At 42.6% G+C, this 25,373-nt stretch overlaps 1 protein-coding gene across 1 annotated transcript; it reads right to left on the bottom strand.

Moving 5' to 3' along the window:
* Positions 1-430: 430 nt before the first annotated feature.
* On the bottom strand, positions 431-25,373 carry LOC308334110 (high affinity choline transporter 1-like; the record flags this gene model as incomplete). The annotated part of the gene is made up of 8 exons (XM_080790698.1): positions 431-1,000; positions 2,251-2,468; positions 5,957-6,110; positions 6,876-7,034; positions 7,415-7,563; positions 8,525-8,680; positions 12,924-13,037; positions 25,286-25,373. The coding sequence occupies 8 exons, from the start codon at positions 25,371-25,373 to the stop codon at positions 431-433; spliced, it is 1,608 nt and encodes a 535-aa protein (XP_080646824.1).

Below are 25,373 nucleotides of genomic sequence, written 5' to 3' on the forward strand. Positions count from 1 at the left end.
TAATACCTCACAAACACCACCAACTGACCATTATCACTGGCTATCATCATAATACCTCACAAACACCATGACCAACTGCCCATTATCACTGCAGGTATCATCATAATACCTCACAAACACCACCAACTGACCATTATCACATGGTATCATTATAATACCTCACAGACACCACACCACCAACTGACTATTATCACTGTCACCATCCAAATCACCATCCAGTAATTCAGTACTTCTGGTTGCTGTGGAATCTGAGAGTGGGATTTGCTTTATTTTAATAATCGATATTGATTATTTATCGCGGGGGGATGTATCGATATATATCGCAATATCGATATTTCAGCACACCCCTTGTAATTTCATGATTCTGAATCCATTCCAAGCATTTGTTTTGCACGAAAAACACTCCTTGGCCTAAAAACGGCCATAGCCGTCAGCACAAATGTGATGAGGTCAGCACATTTGGGCACATTTTAGTAGTCTCAGACTCAGTAGCAGCAGGTAAGATTACTTCTGCTCTCCCCACTCCACTTACACTCTTTACAGCGTCCCCAGTCTCCCTCAAGACACCAAAGACGTCCCAGGAAGGAGGCAGCATGTGGCGGGTGAACACCAGACGTGCCAGCAAGGAGGCAGAGGGAATGATGAGTACGGTTAGCAATGTTATTAAAGACCTGAAGGGAAAATACTGGTGGATGTCCCCCGTTAACTCATCCTCCCTCCAACCGGGAAACATCAGGACAGGGGGAATGTGGAGTGCAGGCTCCCCGCTCAGAAATCTGAAGAACGTCCCCAGGACGAAGCCAGTGGTCGCACCGTATCCGTTAGCGAAGGGACAATGCAGGACACAGATGATCTGCGGGAAGACTATGCAGTACAGCAGGTCTGCACTCATCAGCCACAACGCCATGACGCCTTCCCCAGCGAAGGCCATGCCGGTGCCAGCCAAGCCCACTAGCAGCACACTTAGCCGGATCACCCATGCACACTCCTTTTCTGATGCCTTGAGAGAGAGTGGAAAAATCGTGTTATTACAGAATGACGACATAGCTGAATTCATCCCCTATGCCCCATATAGTGTTTTATGGGGGACTAACCATAGATCCGAAGTCCCGTTTGTCCGAACATGCACTGCTCCCGTGCTTGCGGTTAGGTTTAGGTTAGGGTTAGAGATTTCGGACCAATGAACCTTCGGACTAATGACATGTTACCTTTATGGGGGTTCCGTCATTTTGTATTAGTGTCCGAATGTATAGTGTCGTTTCAATGTCGGGTGGATAAAACGTGATGTCTGTATGCATACATGTATGAATACATGTAATATCTTAATTACGTCACCAACAGCGAGTTATAACCCGACATTGAAACATATCTTAATTACGACTTTTGAATGGTATCAGTCAAAAGGGAGACATCGAAGAAGAATGACGGATGGGGAAGGAACAACATAATGGAATGTCAGAACAGGACAGCTCCATATCTGGAGATCTAAGGGTTTGAGGTTTGAGGTCAGATGTGCTCGTAGGGTATTCGTTTCACATTCGGGTTCTTGGAAACGCCCCCGCGCCACTGCGTTAGTTTTACTGAGGTTAGGTTTAGGTATAGTTTACTGTGGTTAGGTTTAGGTATAGTTTTACTGAGGTTAGGGTTAGGGTTCGGTTTAGGTATAGTTTTACTGAGGTTATGGTTAGGGTTTAGGTACTACACTCCCATATAGGGAGTGTAGTGTCCGAAATTGTCACTACTATAGTCCACTGCATATAGGGAGTATTGTCCAAAATCTTCACTATTATATTATAGTCCATTAAATCTGGATCCCCATATGGGGAGCAGGGAGTAGCTGGGATGAGTCACTGCATTCGGACATTTCCAGGTCTATATGTACAAATCACAATGCAATAGAAGAGCAGATCCAACCACTGTTCTACAGTAGTTATATTATATTATTAACACACTCTACTCATATGGAACTGTCAAAATAACGTTTTACTCAGAAAATATGGACTGCAGCTTTAATAGAGCACCTATTGCTATCACAGAAAAATCTCTTTTGCGTTGCTGAAAGCCCTACAGGTCCCAGATCTGTGCTTATAGACACAACAATGCTTTAGCATTTAAGGAAACAAAGTATGACTTTATTTCACTTACTCACTGCTGCATGCATGAAGACACAAACAGAAGCATGTGTACACATGTACACACAGACACATTGTTACATAATAGTTATAGTGCACATACAGCACAGTTTCCAACCTGCTTCCTGAGGTAGCTCTTGTAGATATTCTGAGTGAACATGGACGCAGAAGAAAGCATGGCAGAGTCCACGGAGGACATGACGGCTGCAGCCAATGCCCCGATGCCCAACACCGACACCCAGGACGGGGCGAGGTGTTGCAGGACCAGTGGAAGCACATTCCCTGCCTCCCCGCGCTCAAACGGAGGTGGAAGACCATACTCGGTCTGGTTCCAGTCTGAGAGGGGGATCCAGACATGCAAAGTGATGAGAAGATGAACTTTAACATTTTGTCAGTGGACCAGCAGAGGGCATCCCAATGACACATTTTTCATCATTGAGCAGTAAGTTGACAACATGTGTGAGATATATTCTCCTTTGTAGTTTGGGGAGTTTTTGGTAGTTTAAATAGGACATTCATGGCATAATATTTATATTATTAATAATTCCATGGAATTATCAATAATAAATATCAAAATGTTAAACTACGTCACTGTGATTGTGATGTGATTCTGAGAGGGTAAGTAATACATGTTTCGTAATAAATACACTGTAATTGTCAAACAATGAAACCAAAAGAGTAAATAAAACAGGAAAATAATACTTCAAAGGGCTGCATCAGAACAAAAAGGGTGGTGGACGCATAGATGTTTTTCACCTGGCATTAGCAGGAAATAAAGTAATCTCACGTTGAGAAACTCATTTTGGAGTGAATGATGTTTCTCTTGAACCCGCTGCTTTAAAAGAGAGTTCCGCACTATAGCCGTGTTTTACTGAATTCTGTTGATAATGTGTATATTAACATAATACACACGGCTTGTGTGGAATCCGCCTTTAAGAGAGACCGGGCCACACTGGAGAGAAACCCTATGGTTGTGCAGTGTGGACAACACGTCTCTATGATGTCACACCTTAAAAGCCACCAGAGAATTCACACTAATACTCACATTTTCGGACCCCCGCAGGGCATTTCAGTATAATCGACAGTAGGAATTGGCTTAAAAAAAACCACACACATTTTCTCTGTTCTGTTTGTTTCAGAACAAACATCAAATAATGGCTCATTTTCCCAATTTTATAACCCACAAAAAATCCGGAAAATGTCATTCGTATTTTGACATTAAATGATTCGTAAACTGTTAATGTTAAGACCCCCTCCAATATTCAATGTTATAGCCCACAAAAAAATCATCATCATCACTGTCACGTAGGTCACATCTATCTATCTATCTATCTATCTATCTATCTATCTATCTATCTATCTATCTATCTATCTATCTATCCATCCTTCCATAAATGCACCAAGTCTCTGTCTGACATTTGACACGCGCGTTCCACGTCGCCACATGGGGTGCCAGTGCTCGGTGTCAAGTCGGATGGACCCCTGGTTGTCCAGAACCACCACAAAAGGCCTCTGCCCGGGCTCTGGACAGGCCCAGGGTCAATATACTGTATATACTGTATGAATCAATATACTGACTGTAATATACTGTATGGAGCTGGCCTGTTCTGGCATCATTCTGACGTCTGCATAGACTCCATATTTGGCCATGCCTGACAAGGGACACACAATTACAAATGTTCTAATTGTACGTGCTCAATACAGCTTCACGTCCAAAAGCAAATGCTTCACACATCCCCACAGTGGCAAAGAGATGGCAATAAGAGAATAACATGTTCCACCACTTTTGTCGTTGGTATCTTATCAAATGGTATCTTATCAAATGCTGAAATGCCCCTGTGGCTTAGAGCCTACGTTGGCAAAACTAGAAGAGCCCTTCGCACACGTATCAGTGAACATAGGAGCAATATCAGATGTGGCAACGAGAGGAATCCAGTCACAGCCCATTTAGAAAAAAATGGGGCACAATATTTCCTCTTTAAAATACTGGGGTATATAGAGAAGGTAGAGAGACCCCCTCGCGGTGGTGACCACAATCGAGGGCTGAATGAGGAATTTGATGTCAAACCGTTTCTGGGTTTACGTTTTATCCTTTTAACTTTTGTGTATACTGTTGTTATTGGCATTTTTGTTGTCCTTATGCTATGTCCTCATTATTTTGTACTGTAATTGCAGTAGTACCTTACTATATGGTTTGCTATTATATTATGGTCTCATCTTGTAGGCAGTATTTTTTATCATTTGCAATGTTTATTTTGGTTTGCAGCTTACTATTAATTTTGTCTGCACCTTTATCAACTGTCTGCCCCTACATATCAAGTCTGCCCGCTCCTTAGAGGCCTTTAAGTATTTACGTAAAACCCATCTCTTCTCCCTGGCTTTCAATGTTTGACTGTGTACTGTTTGTGTTGCTTTGATTTTGTTTTGCTATGCTACTTGTGTTGATTGTATGTTTGCCTCATGATCGTGTACAGCACTTTGGTTGACCTTCTGGTCTTTGTAAATAAAGTTTGATTTGATTTGATTTATACTTTCCTTTTGGGTTCTAAAGAGTTGGCCTTAGAGACACTATTTCCCTTAGTCCTTAGCTTGACATGCCCTATTTGCTGATTGCAGCCTCATCCTTTTAGATGCGGTTACCGGTATCTTAAAATCTTGCTTGATTTTCCTCATTGCAACAGAGCTTGTTCCATGTTGACCTGCCCATATGCTGTTCACCCCACAAGGGTGAACGTTGTTCAATAACGGATTTCCCTGGGAGCAGAGAAACAGTGTGCGGACATCCCTTCCTTTTCATTGACAAGGGACACAGACATAATATCTGGGTGGGGCAAGCATGTCCAACTTGCATCGTTCCAAGTAGGCCAGTGCCCAACGGGCACCTCTGAGAGGTATTGTGCGGTGCAGCCATGCAGAGCCTAACCCTAAATTAATGAGGGTACATAATGTACAGATACATTTTATGAACAGGCAAAGTGCCATATGTGCTCATTTGGATTTAGGTCAGGGGAACAGGAGGGGCAGTCAAAGGCATTGTCAACCAGGACTAGTGCTCTATGCACAGCATCCACATCTTGTTATCAGACACTGGTTGCTGCAGTAACCTAGCTACCACTAGATACAGCATTGACTAGGTTTTGGAAATGTAAGCTTGATATCCATGTCCTCGGGCTTCATCGGACTTCCCATTCTCATCTTGGATGAGAGGATTTTACTTTGTACCTACTGGTGCAAAGGATATCACATATTATCTAACTCAAAATAAAAGTTTACAGAAATAAACGTTACTCTAGGGCAGTAGGTGACATAAAAATGGACAAGAACAATTGTCTGGTTGCCTACAGTAACCACACTAATAATTATTATTACCAGTAAGACGCCTGAGGTCGCGTGCACTGGCCATATATGGAGTGTGTCTTGAGTGTACAGGGTGTGATGAGGTCAGATCAAGATATGGAATGTCATAACAGGTCAGCTCCATTATGGAGAGTTTGATGAGGGCCCAGGTCCGGGCCTTAACTTTTGGGCCTGTCTAGAATTTGAATGGGCCTGTTGAGAACACTAATTCCCTTGAGTGTACAGGGTTTGATGAGGGCCCAGGCCAGGCCTAAATTTTCGGGCCTGTTGAGAACTCTAGTTTTCGCCGGCTTGTGGCCAGCTCGCCACACGTCGGTGCGGCTACATAGGTAAAGATGCGACTGGGCCTCTTACAAGCAGGCTGATTTGTCTTAGAACATCGGTAGAAATTCGGAGTTCGAGGTCTGAACCCTTAGTGGGACAAAAGTTGTGGATTTCAGCTCTAACATCATGTGTTTGTGAAGTACCTGCAGAAACAGCCACCGCTCCTATAATGACTGAGGGAATGCCCAAGATGACGACAATGATCGATGATGCAAAGCTCATGATTCGGGCCTGAGCAGGTGATGCAGCAGAAAGGACCCTCTGATAGAATGCCTGGCAGGACAGTCCTCCGAGAGCCTGCAGCAGGCACGCATGCATGCGCACACACACACACACACACACACACACACACACACACACACACACACACACACACACACCATAAAATAGGAAGTTGGACGATGCCATGGTCAGGTCCTCTGCATCAAACGGAGCTAAGCCAGTGAAGATACAGGCGATTGAAAGAAACATAATAGAATGGGTGTTTATGGTGCCGACGATCCAAGATGGTGCGACCCAGTGTTATACAACCCGATGCTAACGTACAGAAAGTAGCATTATGACTTGATCGCAATAAAAGCGCAATTGCCATTAATCTATTTTACGGCAATGGCGTTGAGGGTTTTATTAAATAATTAGCTTTAATTGACGTAGATCTAGGCCAATGACGGCAAGTGGGTTAATTGTTCAAATTGAGCATTTAAAACAAGTTATATGTAATATGTAGGCCTAATAGTAATATTAATGTATTCATTACTCTTGCTCAGACAGTAATATGTAATACAATATATTACTTTAAAATTAAGGTAATAAGTAATATATTCCAAATATAAAGTAATGCACCCAACACTGGTCTTAACCAGCCACGCATGTGTCAGACTGTTGAATGTCGGACCAAGACCAACGTATGCTCCCCCCCCCCCCCCCCTGGGGTGACTTACTGTCCCAACATAAAAATATGAAATGTGGACATTGAAGGATTCTGTGACTGACAATGCAGATATGTAAACACATATCGGCATACTGTACATGAATAGGATTTGGCGGGAAACAACAACTAACCAATAAGAGGAATTCATCGATCCATTTTCCAACATCCTCCGTCTTGAGCTCCCCCAGCCAGGGTGGTGAGTTTACAGGTGTGAGAGTCACATTAGATGATGAGGATGATGATGATGATGATGATAATGGGTGGATAATTACAAAGGGAACACACATCCACTGGGAAAGGCAAGGTACAACAGAACAAGGAAATAGGTAAACAGAAACCGCCAGTGAAGAAGTACTAATGCTATCAGGGATGGGGGGATGTACAGTAGATTGCATTAACCCTTCCCTTGTGTTAGGGTAATTTTTTACGCGTTTACAAGTTTAAATGCGTAAAAAATAGTCTCTAGCAACCGAACATGCTAGAAACATAATTCTATTTTCTGTGTAGAGACGTGCAGCTTTAAAGAAAAGAAAGAAATAAAATAAAATAAAATAAAAACAAAAACAGGAGATCCAGTGCATGATCTTTCGAACCCAAGACGCTCTGCTTCCGATCCAGGCTCTCTACCCATTCAGCTATGCCACCCCTGAACATCCATGTCTGCTCTCACCAGACTGATGAAGATGATCAACAGCTGGATGACATCGGTGTAGGCCACTGAGTACAGGCCTCCCAGCAGTGTGTAGGTGATGGCAACACCTGCAGACAGGACGATGGCGTAGGACGAATGAAGATCAAGAATCACACTGACTGTCCCACCTGCAGAAACACACAATACACACGTGTCCATAAGCCAATTGAACCCTATAGCGTCCCTACCAGGGGTGAGCTGGCGGTAGGGCTGATGGTAGTTCAAAGTCTACTGTACTGCCGCAATCTGGAAGAGTCAGGTTACCCGGATCAGCGAGCACCGGTCTAATATCAGATGCAGGGATGAAATAAATTATTATGTGACTGGCTTTGTGTATATGGACTATTTCTGTATAGGCATGTCATATGGTTCCATTTGGTGCATATATATTTATGAGTGCCTTGAATATTCTATGAATATTTGACTTATTCTGACACATACCAGGTGATCATTAATCGTCAATTTCAACCCTAAATTAGGGCGGAGCCAGGTTGCTCCACTCACAAACTGACGTGAGTGACACCACTTGACGTCGTCCTATATATCCCAGCACTTAGAAGTGCTGTTTCAGTATACCTGACGACGGCCCCTGAAGCTGAAATGTCATATTGTTTTCCGCTCTGTTGTCAATAAATTGTTTTGGGAGCTTTTAAAATGGTGTGCGGATCCCCCCCTGCATTTCGTACATGTATATATGGACATGGGAGAGAAATAATTAAACACTAAAACAAATATTTGCCCATTATGCATGTAAATAAAACTTATTTTTATATACAGTATATTGTGGGTTAATATTAGCTCTGGTTCATAGGCCTAATGCCCTTTGCTGCCGTTGCATTAAGGCTCTGCCACTCTTTGCTCTGAGCCCTCGCATGAAATGCAGACCAGCCTCTTGTCTGTAGCGGAAATATAAAAAACGCTTTACCTACTCACCAATACAAAGGCGGCTTGTGTAATTAGAAAGCCTACTTTCCTTAGTGGACACACTCTGAGCCCCCCACCACACGGATAAAATGTACTTTTTGGCCAGAAATGGATTGTCCCTGGAGGACCTGATGTTGATAAGCAGAGCTATAACGTATGACTGACCCAAGGCAGCCAGGATGCACGCCACCCACAGAATGTCACTGAGCAGACTGGGAAGCAGAAGGACCGTGGTGAATGTGTTGCCGTAGCGTTGCTGGAATGGATCCATCATCGTCACGTAGCGCTTCGACCTCATTTGTTTAGAAAAGAACAAGCCTCCTGTTGGGACACAACAGGAAGGTGATGCATTAGACCACGGGTTCACAACCTAGTGGGGATCGATGAATAATGTGCAACATTGTTTTTTCACTCAACAGTAAAAGTATGTAATTATAATGCCATGATTCACATCTGCATTCTGGTAAAACATATTCAGTCAAAGGTAGGATTTCATGCAAAACCAAATATTGTTGCTTTCGGTGCATAAATCAGTGCTACTGAACACCCTTTATGTTTGTGTGTTGATTAAAAAAAATATTGAACCAATGAAAAGCATTAAAAAGCACTTTGGACAAAACCTCTTAACTCCATTGGCCCCTCAAACTGTCTCCTTAAACAGCTAACGCCACGACCTCTACCCCTCTCATGGAAGAAATTGACAATAAATAAAGTTACAACAAATGTAAGGCACTTTAAAATGCCAACAGCCAGCATGGCAGCTGCGCATCCGACACAGGAATTGCAGAACATCTCAAATTGGCTCGAGTCGTCACAATTAACTTTAGATGTAAAAAAAAACAAAAAACAGTTTCAATGTGTATCTCAATCCGTAACAGGCTTGCTACGGATACCTTTGAGGTATCAAAAATGAAACTAGTTGACATGAGTGAAGTAAAATACTTAGGAATTATCTTGAATAAAAACCAAACATTTGAAAAACAGGTAAAGCATATATGCAAGAAGGTTAAACCAAATTAAAATTGTTTTTGTCATATGTGACCCCTTACAGTATTTTCACCCACAAGTCGGCTCTAATGAAACTGCACAATAGACCAAAAAAAAAAAAAACACAGTTGGAATGTTAAAGAATGTTTCCATCGGAAAGTCGTTTTAGTGTCATTAAGTCGTTGCAAAAATGTCTCTCTAAATGAAAGATTATTTGCGTATTTTGGGGGTGTGAACATTCCTGAACGTATTTACATAGAGTCGTTTGGATTGGATCTTTGTTCTCCAGCTCAAGCCGCCCGAGATTAGTTGCAGTGTGTTTCTGTGACACAATATTAAACACACCAACATCATTATTGTTAACTTGATATGATGCTGGATCTTGTAATAAAAGTATAAATTAAGTGATTACCCGTCGTCGTCCACTGAAGAAAAAAAAAGTTGCTGCCAGTTTTCTGTTTGTGGTCTCCACACCACACACAGCTGTGCGTTCTGACGAGATTGTTTTAGTTACTTGTCTATTCTCTGCCCTTTATTTCAGTGCACATGTAGCTATGTGTGGTTTAGCACTGTGTTTAAATCTTTGTAACTTTATTACCGTTGCATGCTGCTGCCTGATGATCAATACTGAACGAGTAAGACGCGCAAACGCGGGAAGCGAACGCAGATCGTAAATTGCAATAACAATTAGAACAAATTACGAATTAGCCATAACCAACCATATAAGGAGTCCCCAAAGCAGCTATACGTCCAAATATGGAGTGTGTTGCATCAATTACAAACAAATCACTCAGCTCCATATATGGGCACAAAAGCGGGACAGACAGACAGACACACAGACAGACAGACAGACAGACATGATCTGCTAGGTCTCATAGTTAGTGCTCACTGCGTTCGCAATGAATAACATTGCGTGTCCGCATGGTCAATATCGATATCCGACAATTATGCACTCATGCAGGGTCAAATAATCCAATTCCGATATATTACATTATTGCGACCGAAGGTCGTGTTTAATTAGAAAACTCACGTCACTCACATCTCCATATATGGTATCGCGCCTCATGACATCTCGTGCATGGAGACACTTAGATCTCCATACATGGATCTGACACCGTGACATCTTGTGACATCTCCATGATGCCCATGGAGACCCTTAGATCTATATGGTTGTCAGTCCATATGTCAGTCTGACATCATCAAACCCTCAAACACTCAATACATGTATATTAATATATATATATTGCCATGAACCCCTGGCCATACCCGTTTTTCCATTGTGCGATTTTGGTCAAAGTTCATCCCATGCCAAAGCGACAGCACTCGCCCAGCAGTCTGCCGTCACCCAGGCGGATGCATGCACGCGCCAATCTGCCCCAGCAGAGCGACCTCCACACTCTCACGGTATGAATACAAAAAAAGGTCCACACATGGGCATTCCCAGCCGATGCCGTTATGCCCATCCTTGGTTTGTCATCGATATTAAGCCCACATATGGGAATGTCAATATGGCGATAGTCTCATGATAACCAGTGTGGTTCATGCCGCGACGCGAGTCACACTTGCAAATGAACCAATTTGGTGCAATACATGGATTTCCATAATGTGGAGCTGATAGTCAGCTGATAGTCATGCCAAAGCGCCAGCGCTCGCCCAGCAGTCTGCCACCCAGGCGCATGCGCGCATGCGAAGTCGCTTCTCGCCATCAGGGCGTTTCACTGGTTATTGCGAATTCAGTGAGCACTTACTATGAGACCTAGCAGATCATGTCTGTGTGTCTGTCTGTCTGTCTGTCTGTCTGTCTGTCCGTGTGTCTGTCCCGCTATCCAAATATGGAGTGTGTTGCATCAGCAATCACTCAGCTCCATATATGGGCACAAAAGGGGCCAGGTCCACTCAGCTCCATATATGCGCACAAAAGGGGCCAGTGATTTGTTTGTTGTGGACCTGGCCCCTTTTGTGCCCATATATGGAGCTGAGTGACACTAATTCGTAATTTATTCTAATTGTTATTGCAATTTACGATCTGCGTTCGCTTCCCGCGTTCGCGCGTCTTACTCGTAGTATACATGTATATTGAGCTCATTGATTCAAAGCCATTTCAGTCAGAAAACTCTTATGGCTCGTACACACTGCACGATATTTGCTCCGCTTCTGCCGATCTGACGCAAGATCGGGCTTTGATGATCGCAGAGGTTTTGCTCGCTGTGTGTGAAAGGCTCTGCGAGAAGCTATAGCGCCGATAAAAGCACTCGCCGACGCCTTCCCGACCGCATCTGAATATCAAGCAGGGTTGTTATTTGGCTCTGTCGAGGACTGGACATCGTACAGTATGAAATGGGTTGCAATCGCGTCCAGAGAAGTCCTGTATTACAGCTAATGAGAGCACAGGACAGCTGTGCTCACTGACAATATGTCTGTCTGTCTGTCTGTCTGTCGTGTCGACTGTATCGATAGATGATCAGATGGCCTATATATAACCTTTATTCCTTGGGTAAATCCCTGTGTCGTACATGCAAGATAATGATATATTATATTATATGTTGCTGTCAAATAGTCTATAAAACCAACGCATTTCACTTGAATAATGTTGATAAAAAGTAAAAACGCATCGGAATCAACAGTGCAGAGCAAGCTTTTGTACCTTGTGCGCTGTGTGTGTTTGTTTGTTTGTTTGTGCACGTGTGCACGTGCACATACGGAGAGAGGTTATTTAATGAGTTATTTAATGAAAATCAAGATTTAACGCCCTGTCTCGCTATAGCGCACGTAGGCTATAGGCTATCACAAACATTTCACCCTGTGTAGCCTGGCTATTCCTGTGTGTGTGTGTGTGTGTGTGTGTGTGTGGCGTGCATGCAGAAAGAGAGAGAGAGAGAGAGAGAGGTCTCACGCTTGTATCACGATATCCTGCACGTGCGTGAGATGACAAAATGAAAAATGAAAAACAAATGATATAGCCTATATGTATCGGGTCTGGATCGCATCTTGGTGAACTCTTGCAGTGTGATGCCTTGTCGGCGACCAATCGTTTAGTGTGAAAGTCACAATGATATAATGACAGACGATTAAAAAAAGGTCTCCTCCAGTGTGAAATACATAACGATCTGATGACTCGCCGACAACTTTAAAACCCCTACAGTACGTGTAGGGCCATTAGAGTGAATTTAGAATATATATTTATTGAGCATAGATATATGAAGCATAGTTGTTCCCTGTAACATTCATATTTTAGTTAAATTATTAGCCAAGTAGAATTACAGGGAATGAATAAGACCCCCATGCATGCGGGGATCTAGAAACAGAGCCTGTATACAGGTGGATGCTGGGGAGGCGGTGGGATTTGCAAAAACGTCATGAGCAGCAGGTTGGCAGCAAGCGAGGCAGGGAGACAGTAGCAGCATTATTCACCTGATCACGTAGGCACGCTCATGAGTTGCCTGCCTGAACTAGCTCCTCAGGCTTTGCATCATTAACGGTCACATTACATTATTATTGCGTCAATATCGTTCAATACTGGTGAAATATCGGTCACTATCGGCGAAAAAATATTGGAAAGATACATGCTGCTTCTTACCTACGAGGAAGGTCAGAAAAAATGAAGGAGGCGCCATGGCCCAGATGACGCCACGGGAGGGAGTGTAGACTGCCTCGGCAGTACCCATGATATAGGCTCCTCCAACATAGGTGGCTGATGGTAAAGATAAAGCAGTTAACACAAAAGAGTATTAGCCACAGGCTCTTAATACTTTCCATTGGTTAAATATTTACTGCAGAAAACCCACATGGAAGACCACTTTCAACCTGGCATTCCTATTTTGGCAAAATGCTTAGCTCACAACGCATCACATCTTTTCAGTACTTTTGAACGACGCTCTCAAACGACGATGCACAAAGTACCAAATGTGTTTAATTTTTAAAGATGAAATGCAGATACTTTCATGGGAAACGGCAATCTCACAGAGAATTGTTGTTCTACCTAAAGCTAGGACCTGGCTAAGATATGTATGCACTTAATTTAGGAGAGAATATCTCAACTGTTCTTGGCTAACCCCCGGGAATAACTTGGGAACTGTGAAATTTCTATATCTGGGGCGAAATACCCGAAATACCACGCCCTTTTTAAAATGACACTTTAGGTGCTCAAAATACTAATGTTTGTTGATATGGTGTCCAAATCCAATATGGCCGCCAGTCCACAAACTGCAAAAGGTTTTGTCTAGAACTTTTGAACCAAATGAGCTACGTATGAATGCAAACTTGGAGTCTAAATCATGATTTTTAAATTAGAAACATTTTGGAATGCTTATCTGTATGACTGGGTGTGGCTGAACTCTCTATTTTGCATATTTCAAAGATGGTGACTATCTAACAATTTGTTTTACTTACCTTAACTCTGTCATTTTCTGCAAACTTGGTGTCAAGTTTGTGCTGTTTGAGCATTATAAACACATTGGAATGCTCATATTTATCTACCATCTAGAGCACTCTGATTTGCTTATTACAAATGCTGTATGGCCTATATAAAAAAAAATGTAACATGAAGTTTCATCCGGATTTGAGTGTAGAGTTGTTGGAGTTAAGATCAAACTGGAGAAAAGAAGCCACATGTGTCTTCTTCTTTTTCTTTCGTCTTCTCCCTTCAGGGGTTACCACAGCGAATCGTCTGCCTCCATCTAACCCTGTCCTCTGCCTCCTCTTTTCTCACACCAACTAACTTCATGTCCTCTTTCACTACATCCATAAATCGTCTCTTTGGTCTTCCTCTAGGCCTCCTACTGGCAGTTCCAACCTCAACATCCTTCTACCGATATACTCACTATCCCTCCTCTATATGTGTCCAAAGGTTGGACACATATGGGATAGTGAGTGTATCGATTTATGGTTACTAGCCCTTACCCGTTGTGAGATATTTGCCCCCCTCTTGTGGCCGTGGGGGGTACTGCGCCCGGGCGCATTGCCCATCGTGTGGTGATGTAAAAACAATATTTGTACAGTAAATATGACAGTTGCGTCTGTAAAAAGTAGCCTAGCCGGTTTCTGGGAGCGTGCAGGTTTTTATTGGCATGGAGAGATGTGTGCTAATAGTGTGGCTCGGTCGGAGATAGACCACGGATAAACGGCTGTAAACGGCTGTTTTTATTCACTAATAAATTCATTATTAATCATTAATGTGTCAAATGGGGAAAAGGGCTCCGTTAAGACCTCCATATAATTATGGTCCATGCCTGTGTGAAAAGTGGGAGTGATTCGTGCAGTTAATGATGAGATAACGCGCTGTCAGTGACATTCATTCAGACATTCTTTCAGACATTCGCTGAATTATAGTATGATGATATGTATATGGTCCAAACCACCAGGCTCAGTCTGGCCTCTCTGGCTTTATTTCCAAAACATCTGACATGTGCTTTCCCTCTGATGTACTCCTTCCTGATCCTATCAATCCTTGTTAGTACTCCCAGAGAGAACCTCAACATTTTAGTCTCTGCTACCTGCAGCTCTGCTTCCTGTCTTTTCCTCAGTGCGACTGTCTCTAAAACGATGTAATTTTATTGAAACAATAGAATAATAGCATAAGAGCATAATACTAGCTTAATAATGTATGCTGAGCATTAGTCAAAGGTGTATCAAATTTTAGCAGTATATTTAAATTAGAAACGCACACTCGTGCACGCAGCCGCACGCGCACACACACACACACACACACACACACACACACACACACGCACACACGCACACAGACACACACACACACACACACACCAAGGCTGTTGCCGAACATTCGGGGTTCGAACCTTCGCTCGTTAGGGTTGGCACTCAAATCTTAATTAATGCAGGGCTTGAACCTTTTTTTTTTACTCAAATATTTCACGGCAAGAATGCAATATGCATAATAAGAGTAGGCCTACTATGTTCATGTTGTGTTTACATGTTAGATGTTTAGATGTTATTAATAATCAGGGGGCACACAACCGATGCACCAGTGCGCATATGTCGTCAAAATGTTGTCTGCGCGTAGATCAAAGGCATGCAAGGCGCATTTGCGCACCAACAGCTGAGACAGTATGTAGAGAAATCTGACAGGCATTCAAAAGGAACTAAAATGTGATGTTAATGTCCTGTAAGCAGACTTAGAAAAATAATCACACCCGTGTGAACCGAGTGGTGCAACTCCCCTCTGTCCCCCCCCCCCCCTCCTCTCTCTCTCTCTCTCTCTCTCTCTCTCTCTCTCTCTCTCTCTCTATCAACAGTGCAGCACTGTCTCTCTCTCTCTCTCTCTCTGTTTCTGGCGCTCCTACTGGCCCCTACTGGTACATACTCGTGCTCATTAACGTCACTGTCGTCACATAGGCGGACACAGAGTCACAGAGATTGCTGTTCCTTGGAGTGGTTGCACCACTCAAAATGACTAATCATTACGTGGCTCTTATTTTGAAGAGGAAGTTAGTGCACAGGAAGTCTGTTTCAGTTGTAAACAAGCTACTATGACACTTTCCAAACGTTACGTTTCCATGTCCAAAGATTGGCGTATGGTCATCATCATAGCAAGAGCTGTAGCCATAGCAAAGTAGATGAAGCCATACAGTGGCTTTCTCAGTCCCTCTATGACAGGGGTGCCCACACTCTTTGTACCTGAGGGGGCTTTAGAATAGCAGCACTGGCGTTACATAATAAGACAAACACACTTGCCTACATATTCTGGCCAATCTTTGGACATGGAAATTGGAGTTGATCTTTTCAGGCTCCAAGGTGAGCGTGGGGTTTATGTGAGATTCCTGCACTCCTTTCCCATAGTCAGGGAAGGCTGATGTTGGTCAAACAATGGTAGCAAGAACCTTCCTCCTACTGATTCAGTTTGTCTAAAGGCCACTACATCCCAAATGTCATTACATTGGGCTGGTCAGTGACTCCACGGCTAAAATTTAGGAACCTTACTGGACTCATCTTGTAGATGCCACGTCATGCCAGTAAAGCTTGCACCATCCTCCTCCACTAAGGCTGCAGCAGTCATGTAGGCCTACTGGACACAAAGCAAATTCAGCAAGTTCTATGATCAGGACAAAACAAAAAAGTCGGAGCACATACAATGTGTGTGCCCGTGTGTGTGTGCGTGCGTGCGTGCGTGCGTGCATGCTCTCTCTACACTCAAATCTGGATGAAACTTGACATTTTTTATATAGGCCATACAGTATTTGTAATAAGCAAATCAGAGTGCTCTAGATGGATTGAGTCATAAATATGAGCATTCCAATGTGTTTCTAATGCTCAAAAAGCTAAAAATAGACACCAAGTTTGACAAAGTAAAACAAATTATAAGATAGTCGCCGCCATCTTTGAAATATGCAAAATAGATGTTCAGCCACACCCAGTTATAGAGATAAGCATTCCAAAATGTTTATAATTGTAAAAAAAAAAAACATGATTTAGACACCAAGTTTGCATTCATAGCTCATGTGGTTCAAAAGTTTTCAGCTGGCGGACTGGCGAGCATATTGGATTTGGCCACTAGGATGACATGTGTTGCTGGCTCGGGCACAGATTCAACAAACATGAGTATTCTGAACATTTTGAGCACCTCAGGAAATCTGTAGCTCCAACGGTTTAGATAGAAGATAGAGCCATGTTTGACGTAATCATTTTAAAAAGGGCGTGGTCATTTTCGGGTATTTTGCCCTGGATAGAGACATTTTTCTCTGATGTATGCCATACAAATTGTCTCACCTGTCATTGTGAAGATGCCAGTCCAAATGTTGATGTTGCGTCCTCCTATCATGGTGACTTCACTTCTGGATCCCACACATTTCTTCTCCTCCCTCCTGGATTTCTTAGAAGCCCAGACCCCCATCCCCAGGATCAAGGCATAGAAGACCAACGTTGCTACCAACCCAGCTATGTTTAGAGCCATCGTGAAACTGTAACACACAAATGCAAGCAGACAGCATGTGTTAACCCATTTAAGCCTGACGTCGAAATTAAAAAAAATCTTCGAAATCCTCACAGTTTTCTGAAAATCCATATGTTTCTGTATCAGTGGTTCTCAAAAAATGGGTTCCCGTACAGAATGGGTTAACATAATCGAAATGTCCTTGAGGCAATATATTGAATCCATACTGCTCCTGTTGCTGCCATCCATGGCTGCCGCTGCCACCTGTTACTATTCAGTGTAATGATAAAATGGATCTCAGAAATGTCATAATTAATGCTGATAAAAGCAGTAAATTCCATGTCTATTCACCGTTTCTTTTCCCCTGAGAGGACCATATCTGGAGAATGCATGGGACTGTCGTTAAACTGCACTGCACTGAATCAAAAGTAAATAACCTATTTTTGAGGGGCGCCCCCCAACGTATAATTTTCATTTTCATAATGGCTTCATGTGGCATGTGTCGCGATTATTTTTGACAGAGGGGCGGGGGCATTTGAACATGGGGCTAAATATTTGATTGAGCCCGCGAATTATCGCTGCCTTTAAGGGCAGCCGTGCGCTCTCCCAGACCCCAATGACAGGAAGCTACTCCTGTCCGTTGGTTAAAGGTGCTGATTTATTTATCTAAATGGAAAACTTTGTGTACAATGTACATATTCTCATAAACTCTTCACCAGAGCCTGCGGGGCAGCTTATGTCAATCTTGGTCACAACCAGTTATTCCCCTATTCCCAGTCGAGTGGTTCACTAAGACTGTGCTCGTCAATAGTGTCACCATCCACCTCACTCCCTCGGGGTAGAGTGCATTTTTACTCAGCACACACATGGCTTTTTTACTCAATCACTCACCAAGAGGTAATTCAGGGTAAAGGCAGAGCATATGAACATTTTCCGTCTCAGGCAAACAATATGGGAGGCAAAAAGTTTCACAGAAAAACAATCTGATGCAACGGTAGATGGACGTGGCTTGTCCCGGCTTGTCAGACCACCTAACGACTTTCCAGTCTCAGCATCTGCCCACTCAGCCCCAGGCTAAACGTATGTTCTGTAATCTATGCATTAGAGTAGTCACATTGTTTTCAGAAAGTATATAGGCTACCTAAAAGTTAATGCAAGCAGTTGACAGACATGTGAACAGTCAAGTGCACATTCTGCCTCAGATGGAAACCTATAGCTTCCTGCCTGACTGTCATTTTGCGCTAACGTTGACAAAACTATTTATTTTATTATTTTCACATTATTTATCTCGCAATATTTTGTAACCCATTTTTCATCAGGTACCAGTTGACTCGGCGCTACTCTCCCTCTGCCAACCTCAGAGGGTTAATTTATTGGAGGGGAGATGATAGTGGAGACATACATTCCTTCATACAGATAAGTCTAAGTACTGAATTTCTACATTTGTCCCTGTGCAGTCCATTGGGCTACTGATCCTCTCCACACAAGCAATGTCTGTGGAAAAATGAAGTTGTTTCATTGAGACACAGGTGTTACAGTAACTTCATCAGCAACTGTTTAAGTGACTAATAGGTCGACTCGAATTGTAGGCAAATAAAGAGCTTATCAAATGAAGAGCTTAATTCACACTAACGTCTAAATGTGTCTAAATGACAAGAGGTCTGAGTGTCTTACCTGCTTCAATGAAGAAATCACAATGGTCTGGAGAGACAGAGAATTGTATAAATCCTGTAGTTTTTGTCATGAGTCTGCTGATAAACACTAGCATTGCATGAATATGAATACAGACTGACAGACACGGCTCTGGGATTCCTTCAATAGGGGGGAGCCAGAGCCATGCCTCTGGTGATAAACCCACCCCATATTTGCATACAGGGCCCTTTTTTTCTTCTTTCAAATTATTTGTTCGGTCAAACAAAATGTATTCATAGTCATGATTTGTCAATTTGGCTGTTGGCTTTGTCCGAGGCTTAAATGTCTTTAAATACATTATTTTTGAAATGTCTACAGGAAAAATCTATGGGGAATTAATTCCTGGTGCCCTCGTCGTTCTGAAAGGGGCAGGACTGCAACGCTCTATACTGCCTCGCACATAGGGTTGTAAGCAGGGAACATAGAACCAATGGAACATAGATTGGTACAGTAGGCCTATAGTCGACTTGCCAGCCCATAGAGCCCCATTGTGAAACCCAGTTGAGTACACCAAAGTTTTATGTCAGAAATGTTGATTATGGGTTCCCAGCATGTAGAAAAAAAATGCTAACTTGCACATGTTGAGCAATTTTCATTATTTGCATAATAATTTTCTTTAATTAGCATATCACATAATATGGAAAATATAGGAATAGTCCCTGGCCTTACGATATTTCCGTGTATAATCGTTCACTTTGTGATGCAAACATGACATTCGGCACAAATACTCTGAAAAGACCACTCTTATGGAAAAAGCTGCTGGCCACTATTCTTTCAAAATGGCCACCACCTAAGCGGAGCAGATGGTGATTAAACCTCGTTCACTCTCTGATGACTCTTTTTCAAGGGTATTTAGGTGGGACTTCTCTCTGTTGTAGAGACCAGAAGAACACACACAATGGTATTCAGCTCTTTTGCTATATGGCATCGCCACCACTCAGTTTAGCCCAATAGTTTGCCATCCTTTACAACTTAAGGCACATTAATGCAGTCTGTTGTTCAGATTCAATGACTGGGTTTCCCAAAGGAAATATGCATAGTGAGTGGGCGAGTGGTTCTTCTCAACACAACAACACCCCGTTTCACTGTGAACATAGATATTCTATGCATAGATGTGCCACGCTATTGTAGGCCTGAGGCCTGGTATGGTACGCCTGAGGCCTATGGTAGGCCTGAGGCCTATATTGGTAGGCCTGAGGTCTACCATACCAGCCTGACTGGTCAATAAAATAATGCTGAATAAACTAGCTTGTATTGGTAACTTTAACTGCACAATAGCCTTCATTTAACTTCCTTGTGTATGCCTCTATTTATTAACCCACAATCAAATGTTATTCCATTTATTCACTTGCACAATGGGACAGTATAGCGTTTTCATATGAGCCTACATTTACCTTGCCGACATCACTTCGGTAGCTGACAGTAGGCTCTCTTATAACTGTTAAATAAATCAATAATAATATAAACTATATCCATGGTCGTTTTCAGTCGCTTGTGCAACACAAAAGTACCATTGTTTTGGTAATAGCCTACTGCAGGCGCAGCCATGCTGATTCACGTAATCGTGTTGGACAAAACTAACCAACGCTAATGGCTTAATGTACCTAGGATCCGCATTTTTTTTTTCAAACTGTCCACAAGTTGCGACGGACTCGACGGTACTATAAAACATGTTGTGAGTGATTATTGCAGCGCGCTGCGTCTGAGCCTCCTAGCTAGACACTAGTGCGTGTGTGCATGCGTGCAGTGTTGGGCAGTAGCTAGCTACAAGTAGCGACGCTACATAGCTTAACTACATTTATCAGTAGCTTGATGGTAGCGTCACTCCTTTTGAACCAAGTAGCGTTTTCTGTAGTGTAGCTATTTTTAGACCCAAGTAGTGACGTAGCGTCCACCAAACGCTATACGTTACAAATTGACTGTTAAATAAAGATTTGCACCTTTTTTTTTTCACCGCGGAACGTTTCTCACTGGGCGCATTGCTAGTAGTGATGCGCAAAAAGTACAACAACCACTCCACTCTCATTGAAAATCCGGTAGAGTACGGTTGTAAGGAGATGTATAGCTCCGTGTCTCTGTAACAGTAACACAGAGGAGGAGTAGACACAGAGCAGTGACAGTGTTGCCAACTTAGCGGATTTGTCGTCATATTTAGCTTCTTTCCAGACCCCCCTAGCGACTGAATTAGTGAAAAGCTTCTGGCGAGAAATCTAGCTTTTTTCCCCTGGTGAATTGGGGACAAATCGTGTTGACAGGCGCCAGATATGCGCCAGAGATAAAATCTTTTTTTTTTTTTTTCTCAGCCTCAAATCCGCGAAATTGGCAAAACTAAAAGTGGTCGGCGCGTCTAGTCTGGCTCACAGGTCACAGCAGGCTCAGTGGCTTCCTCGGCTCGGTTATGTGCACACTGCACAGACTGTCTACCAGTGCTTCCTCCTTTCTTGCTCTGCCTACTTGCCTAGGCGAGTGCGCTCCGGTGCGGTATTTCCGAACGCGCCCCTCGAGCTCGACAGAGCAAGAAAGGAGGAAGCACTGGCAGCTCAGTTTAGTCTGCTAGTAAAAATAAAATACACACTCGGATGCATAAAGTATTAACCTTCTAATTCCTGTATGGATCGGAACAAAATAGCGTTCTAAACATTAGTTGAATTGAGGTATGTTTTTTTTAAATATTACAATGAGTTTAAACGATGTGTTATCAAATGAAGAGATGATACAAACTAAGTGCACATAAATGACAAATGTTTTTCTGGGCTGGCTACATATTTTCGTTGCTAGGGGCGCCTAAAAGTCGCTAGGGACGCAAAAAAGTCGCTAGGGGCGGCGCGCTACGCGCGCGCATATCCCACCCCTGGCGACTTTTAGCGACTTTTCGAGGAGCCACTAGCTACTTCCGTTACTGGAGAGTTGGCAACACTGAGCAGTGAGAGCACGCTCTGCCTGCTCCTCCCTCCCAGTTCCACACACACGGAGTAAAGTGAGAAAGGACCAGGGCTAGAAGGAGTAACCTTGTAACCTAAAGCATTGCTGTTTTGCATCAACAAAAATAAAATCCACACTGAGAGGGACAGAAGGGGGCTACATTAGCCAACGCTACTCCTATGCTAACGCTGCAAACTTACAGCAGCTGTAAACGGTTCTTTGATTTTGTGTGTGTGTGTGTGTGTGTGTGTGTGTGTGTGTGTGCGCGCGCGCGCGGGTGCGTGCATGCTGTGTGTGTGTGTGTGAGCGTGTGTGCGTGCGTGCGTGCATGCATGCGAGCTCAGCCAACTGAATGTTTTCTAAAAGGACAACTTTTTTTTCCCCTCCTATTATTATTATTGCATTTTGGCTATGTGCAATAACCAGGGGCGGAAACTCCGTGGGTTCAGAGGCGCGACTGAATAGCATTGCCAGTATTTGTCTTAATATTTATTTAGTTGACAATAATTTAACTGTAGGCCAGTGTTTTGAGACATACAAGGCTGTATTGCTATAAAATTATGATCTTGAAAATGGCAAATTTCAGTGGTGGAGTAAAAACAACAATACATGGCTTTGGGGAGTTTGGGCAGCTCAAGCTCTCAACATGTCATGCTGCAATGTGCTGTGGGCTTTTTGGATAAATAAACTGATTGTTTTTCCCTGATTTAAAAAAAAAAATGTTTTAAGCCTGTGCCTGCACTTCGTACAGCACTATGTTCCATATTCTGCAACAGTAGCCTACATGTTTGCACTTTAATTAAATTAAAGCTGCATTTGGCATAAATGTTCTCCAATGCATTTAAAGGAATTATTGTGTTAGAATTTATGTTAATGTTAAAGGGACACTTCACCCTTTTTGCAAAAAAATATATGTTAATGACGTTTAGAAGCTTTAGATCACTTTCCTGGGGGTATTTATGTGTGTAATATGTGGTTTTAGATATTTTAGATTGTAGCAGTGAGCCTGTTGTCTCTGATGTCATGGACACTGGTCACACTACCTAGTATTGGGAAAAATGCAAAAAACTGATATAAAAAACTGCTATAAATCATTTGGAAAGGCTTTGTGAGTGTATTTCTGGACTTGGTGTTGTTCACATATGTGTTCTGTGACTGTGTATCTGGGAATCATTTATTGACAGCCTACACAACCTACTGAGCACTTTAAGAAAAGAAACCTAGTTTTTTACAATAGGCGAAAATGGGCAAAAAAATAAAGGCTTCATTATACTAAAATGGCCATAATTTTTTTCGCGATGTTTCCGGCAGAGCAGCCCTCTTATTCTATGGACCTTAATGACCAAATGAATAGAAAAAACACAAAAAAAAAGTATAGCATGACATCACAGGTTCAACCCATTTTCAAGAGCTTTTGGGCCTGTGGATCCCCGACTACATGGTTAGTGCTTTATTATTGAGGCTGTGAGCTTGAGCTCTGTTATGTCCGTCATGACAGGAAACAATGTTTTCACCTTTACCAACGCTAGAAGTTTGGTGGCTCTATCAGTGTCTGGTAACTGTGGTGTGGAACAATGTTACGTTTAAATGTAAAGTTGCCCAAAGCTTCTCTGAATACAGAACACATACAGTACATGTATTGTAGTGTGCACTGCAGCCCCAGTGGGAGGTAAAAGCCTGTACAGTAGGCCTAATACTTGCTTGCTGTACTTTAATTATAGATGAGAATATCTGGGCAATACCGGTATGATAATGAATTATAAAAACTCCATGTCCTCAAATTATTACATAAATAAAGAATGACATATAGCCTTCTCACTGTTTTGATGCATCCAAGTGTGCAGAATCTGAAGTGAAGTCAATGGAGATGAATGGACTTTATTTAGTGTAGAATCGGTCCATAGGCTACTACAAGGTAGCCTATACGTTTATTATCCACACTTTGAATGGAGCTGAATTGAAATACTATGGAGAGAGACCATGCAGTCTAATGCAAATTACGATGTCTAGACTATACAGTACCTTTGCACTGGGGGGGAAATACATCTCAAACTCAATAAGTCAACGTGACAACCTTGATTTAGCTACAAGCCCAGAGCACATACTTCCAGAAGTTCTGCCACTCTCAAAATTGTTTTATTTTATCTGGGGAATTGAGACAACTACACTACCACTATACTACGAGGTGAACTTTGATCTGATCAACTAGTCAAACCTTTTTTTGGAGGATTAGCAACTAGGCCCAGTCCCCCCCCCCCCCCCCCCCCCCCCCTCTCTGTATCAACTTACCTTTATTTGTACTTTCTGTTAGAAAACCCACTCACACACATAAACCACACTGGCTTGTTGTAGATGCGGCTCTTGAAAAGTCATACTGGGCAAGTGCACAACATGCATGTCCTGTCCTCCATTTTAATGCCAGACATAATCAGCAGAGGGGAACAGGCTGCAGTAGATCGAGCTGTGTGAAGTCTGGTTTTAGAGCAGATCTCAGATCTGTCTTATCCCTAAAATGTTGAGCGAACTTTGATCTGTTCAAGTAGTCAAACCTTGTGATTAGAGGATTAGCAACCGTGTGTGTGTGTGTGTGTGTGTGTGTGTGTGTGTGTGTGTGTGTGTGTGTGTGTGTGTGTGTGTGTGTGTGTGTGTGTCCTCTCTGTCCTCTCTCTCCATCACTCTCTCTCAAGTCTGGCATGGTGTAAATCTTACAACATCTTACGACATCTTACAACATCTTACAACATCTTACAACAACTAAAATGATCATCTCAACAAGATCTATACCACCATTGCTGAAAAAGTGAAAATAGTTTAAATATGTGCCTGAGGGGGCAAATGCACTTGGAATGGGAAATAGAGGGGGAGAAATCTAACAGTTTTTTTGTTTTTAATCTGTAATGCTACAGAAAACAAAATATTGCATTGTGAGTTTGAGCTTACTAGGCCCCTTTTGTCAATCAATCAAGTCACCTAACTCAAGTGGCATATTCCAAAAATAGTTTTTTATATGATTAAATTAAATATTCTTTAGGGACATGTCCTGTGTTCTATACCTGTACAGCCTTTGTGATCTACTGGTAGATCGCGATCTACCTTTTGGGCACCCTGGATGAGAGTGACTGTACATTCTTCTCTTATATTGATTATCTATATTGTGGTGGATATGCAGTGCACACACAGGACAGTTCATAATCACATGTATAAGTAACTGCGTTCTTGGCAATTCTTGCCCATGTTTAATATGGTTGTTCCTCTTACCATAGGCAGCATTTTCCTTTAATGCAATGCATCGTAAGTTATGTCTATAACTATGGATCTATGAGACCGAACGATGACCGTCACTCGGTCAGAACAAACGAATGATGCCCTCATCTTCCTCTTTTCGAGATCAATATATCAAAATAGTCATGCCCACATGACCCGTTAGGAGGCGGTCTCACCGTATAAGTTCCCACCGGTGCGGCCGGCTCCGCCTCCAGCCTCGAACGCCTCATAGCGTTCCGAGCGACAGGAGAGAGTGACGGTCAT

The sequence above is a fragment of the Protomyctophum bolini genome (assembly GCF_963924005.1).
Source record: "Protomyctophum bolini genome assembly, chromosome: 19".
Lineage (NCBI taxonomy): Eukaryota > Metazoa > Chordata > Actinopteri > Myctophiformes > Myctophidae > Protomyctophum > Protomyctophum bolini.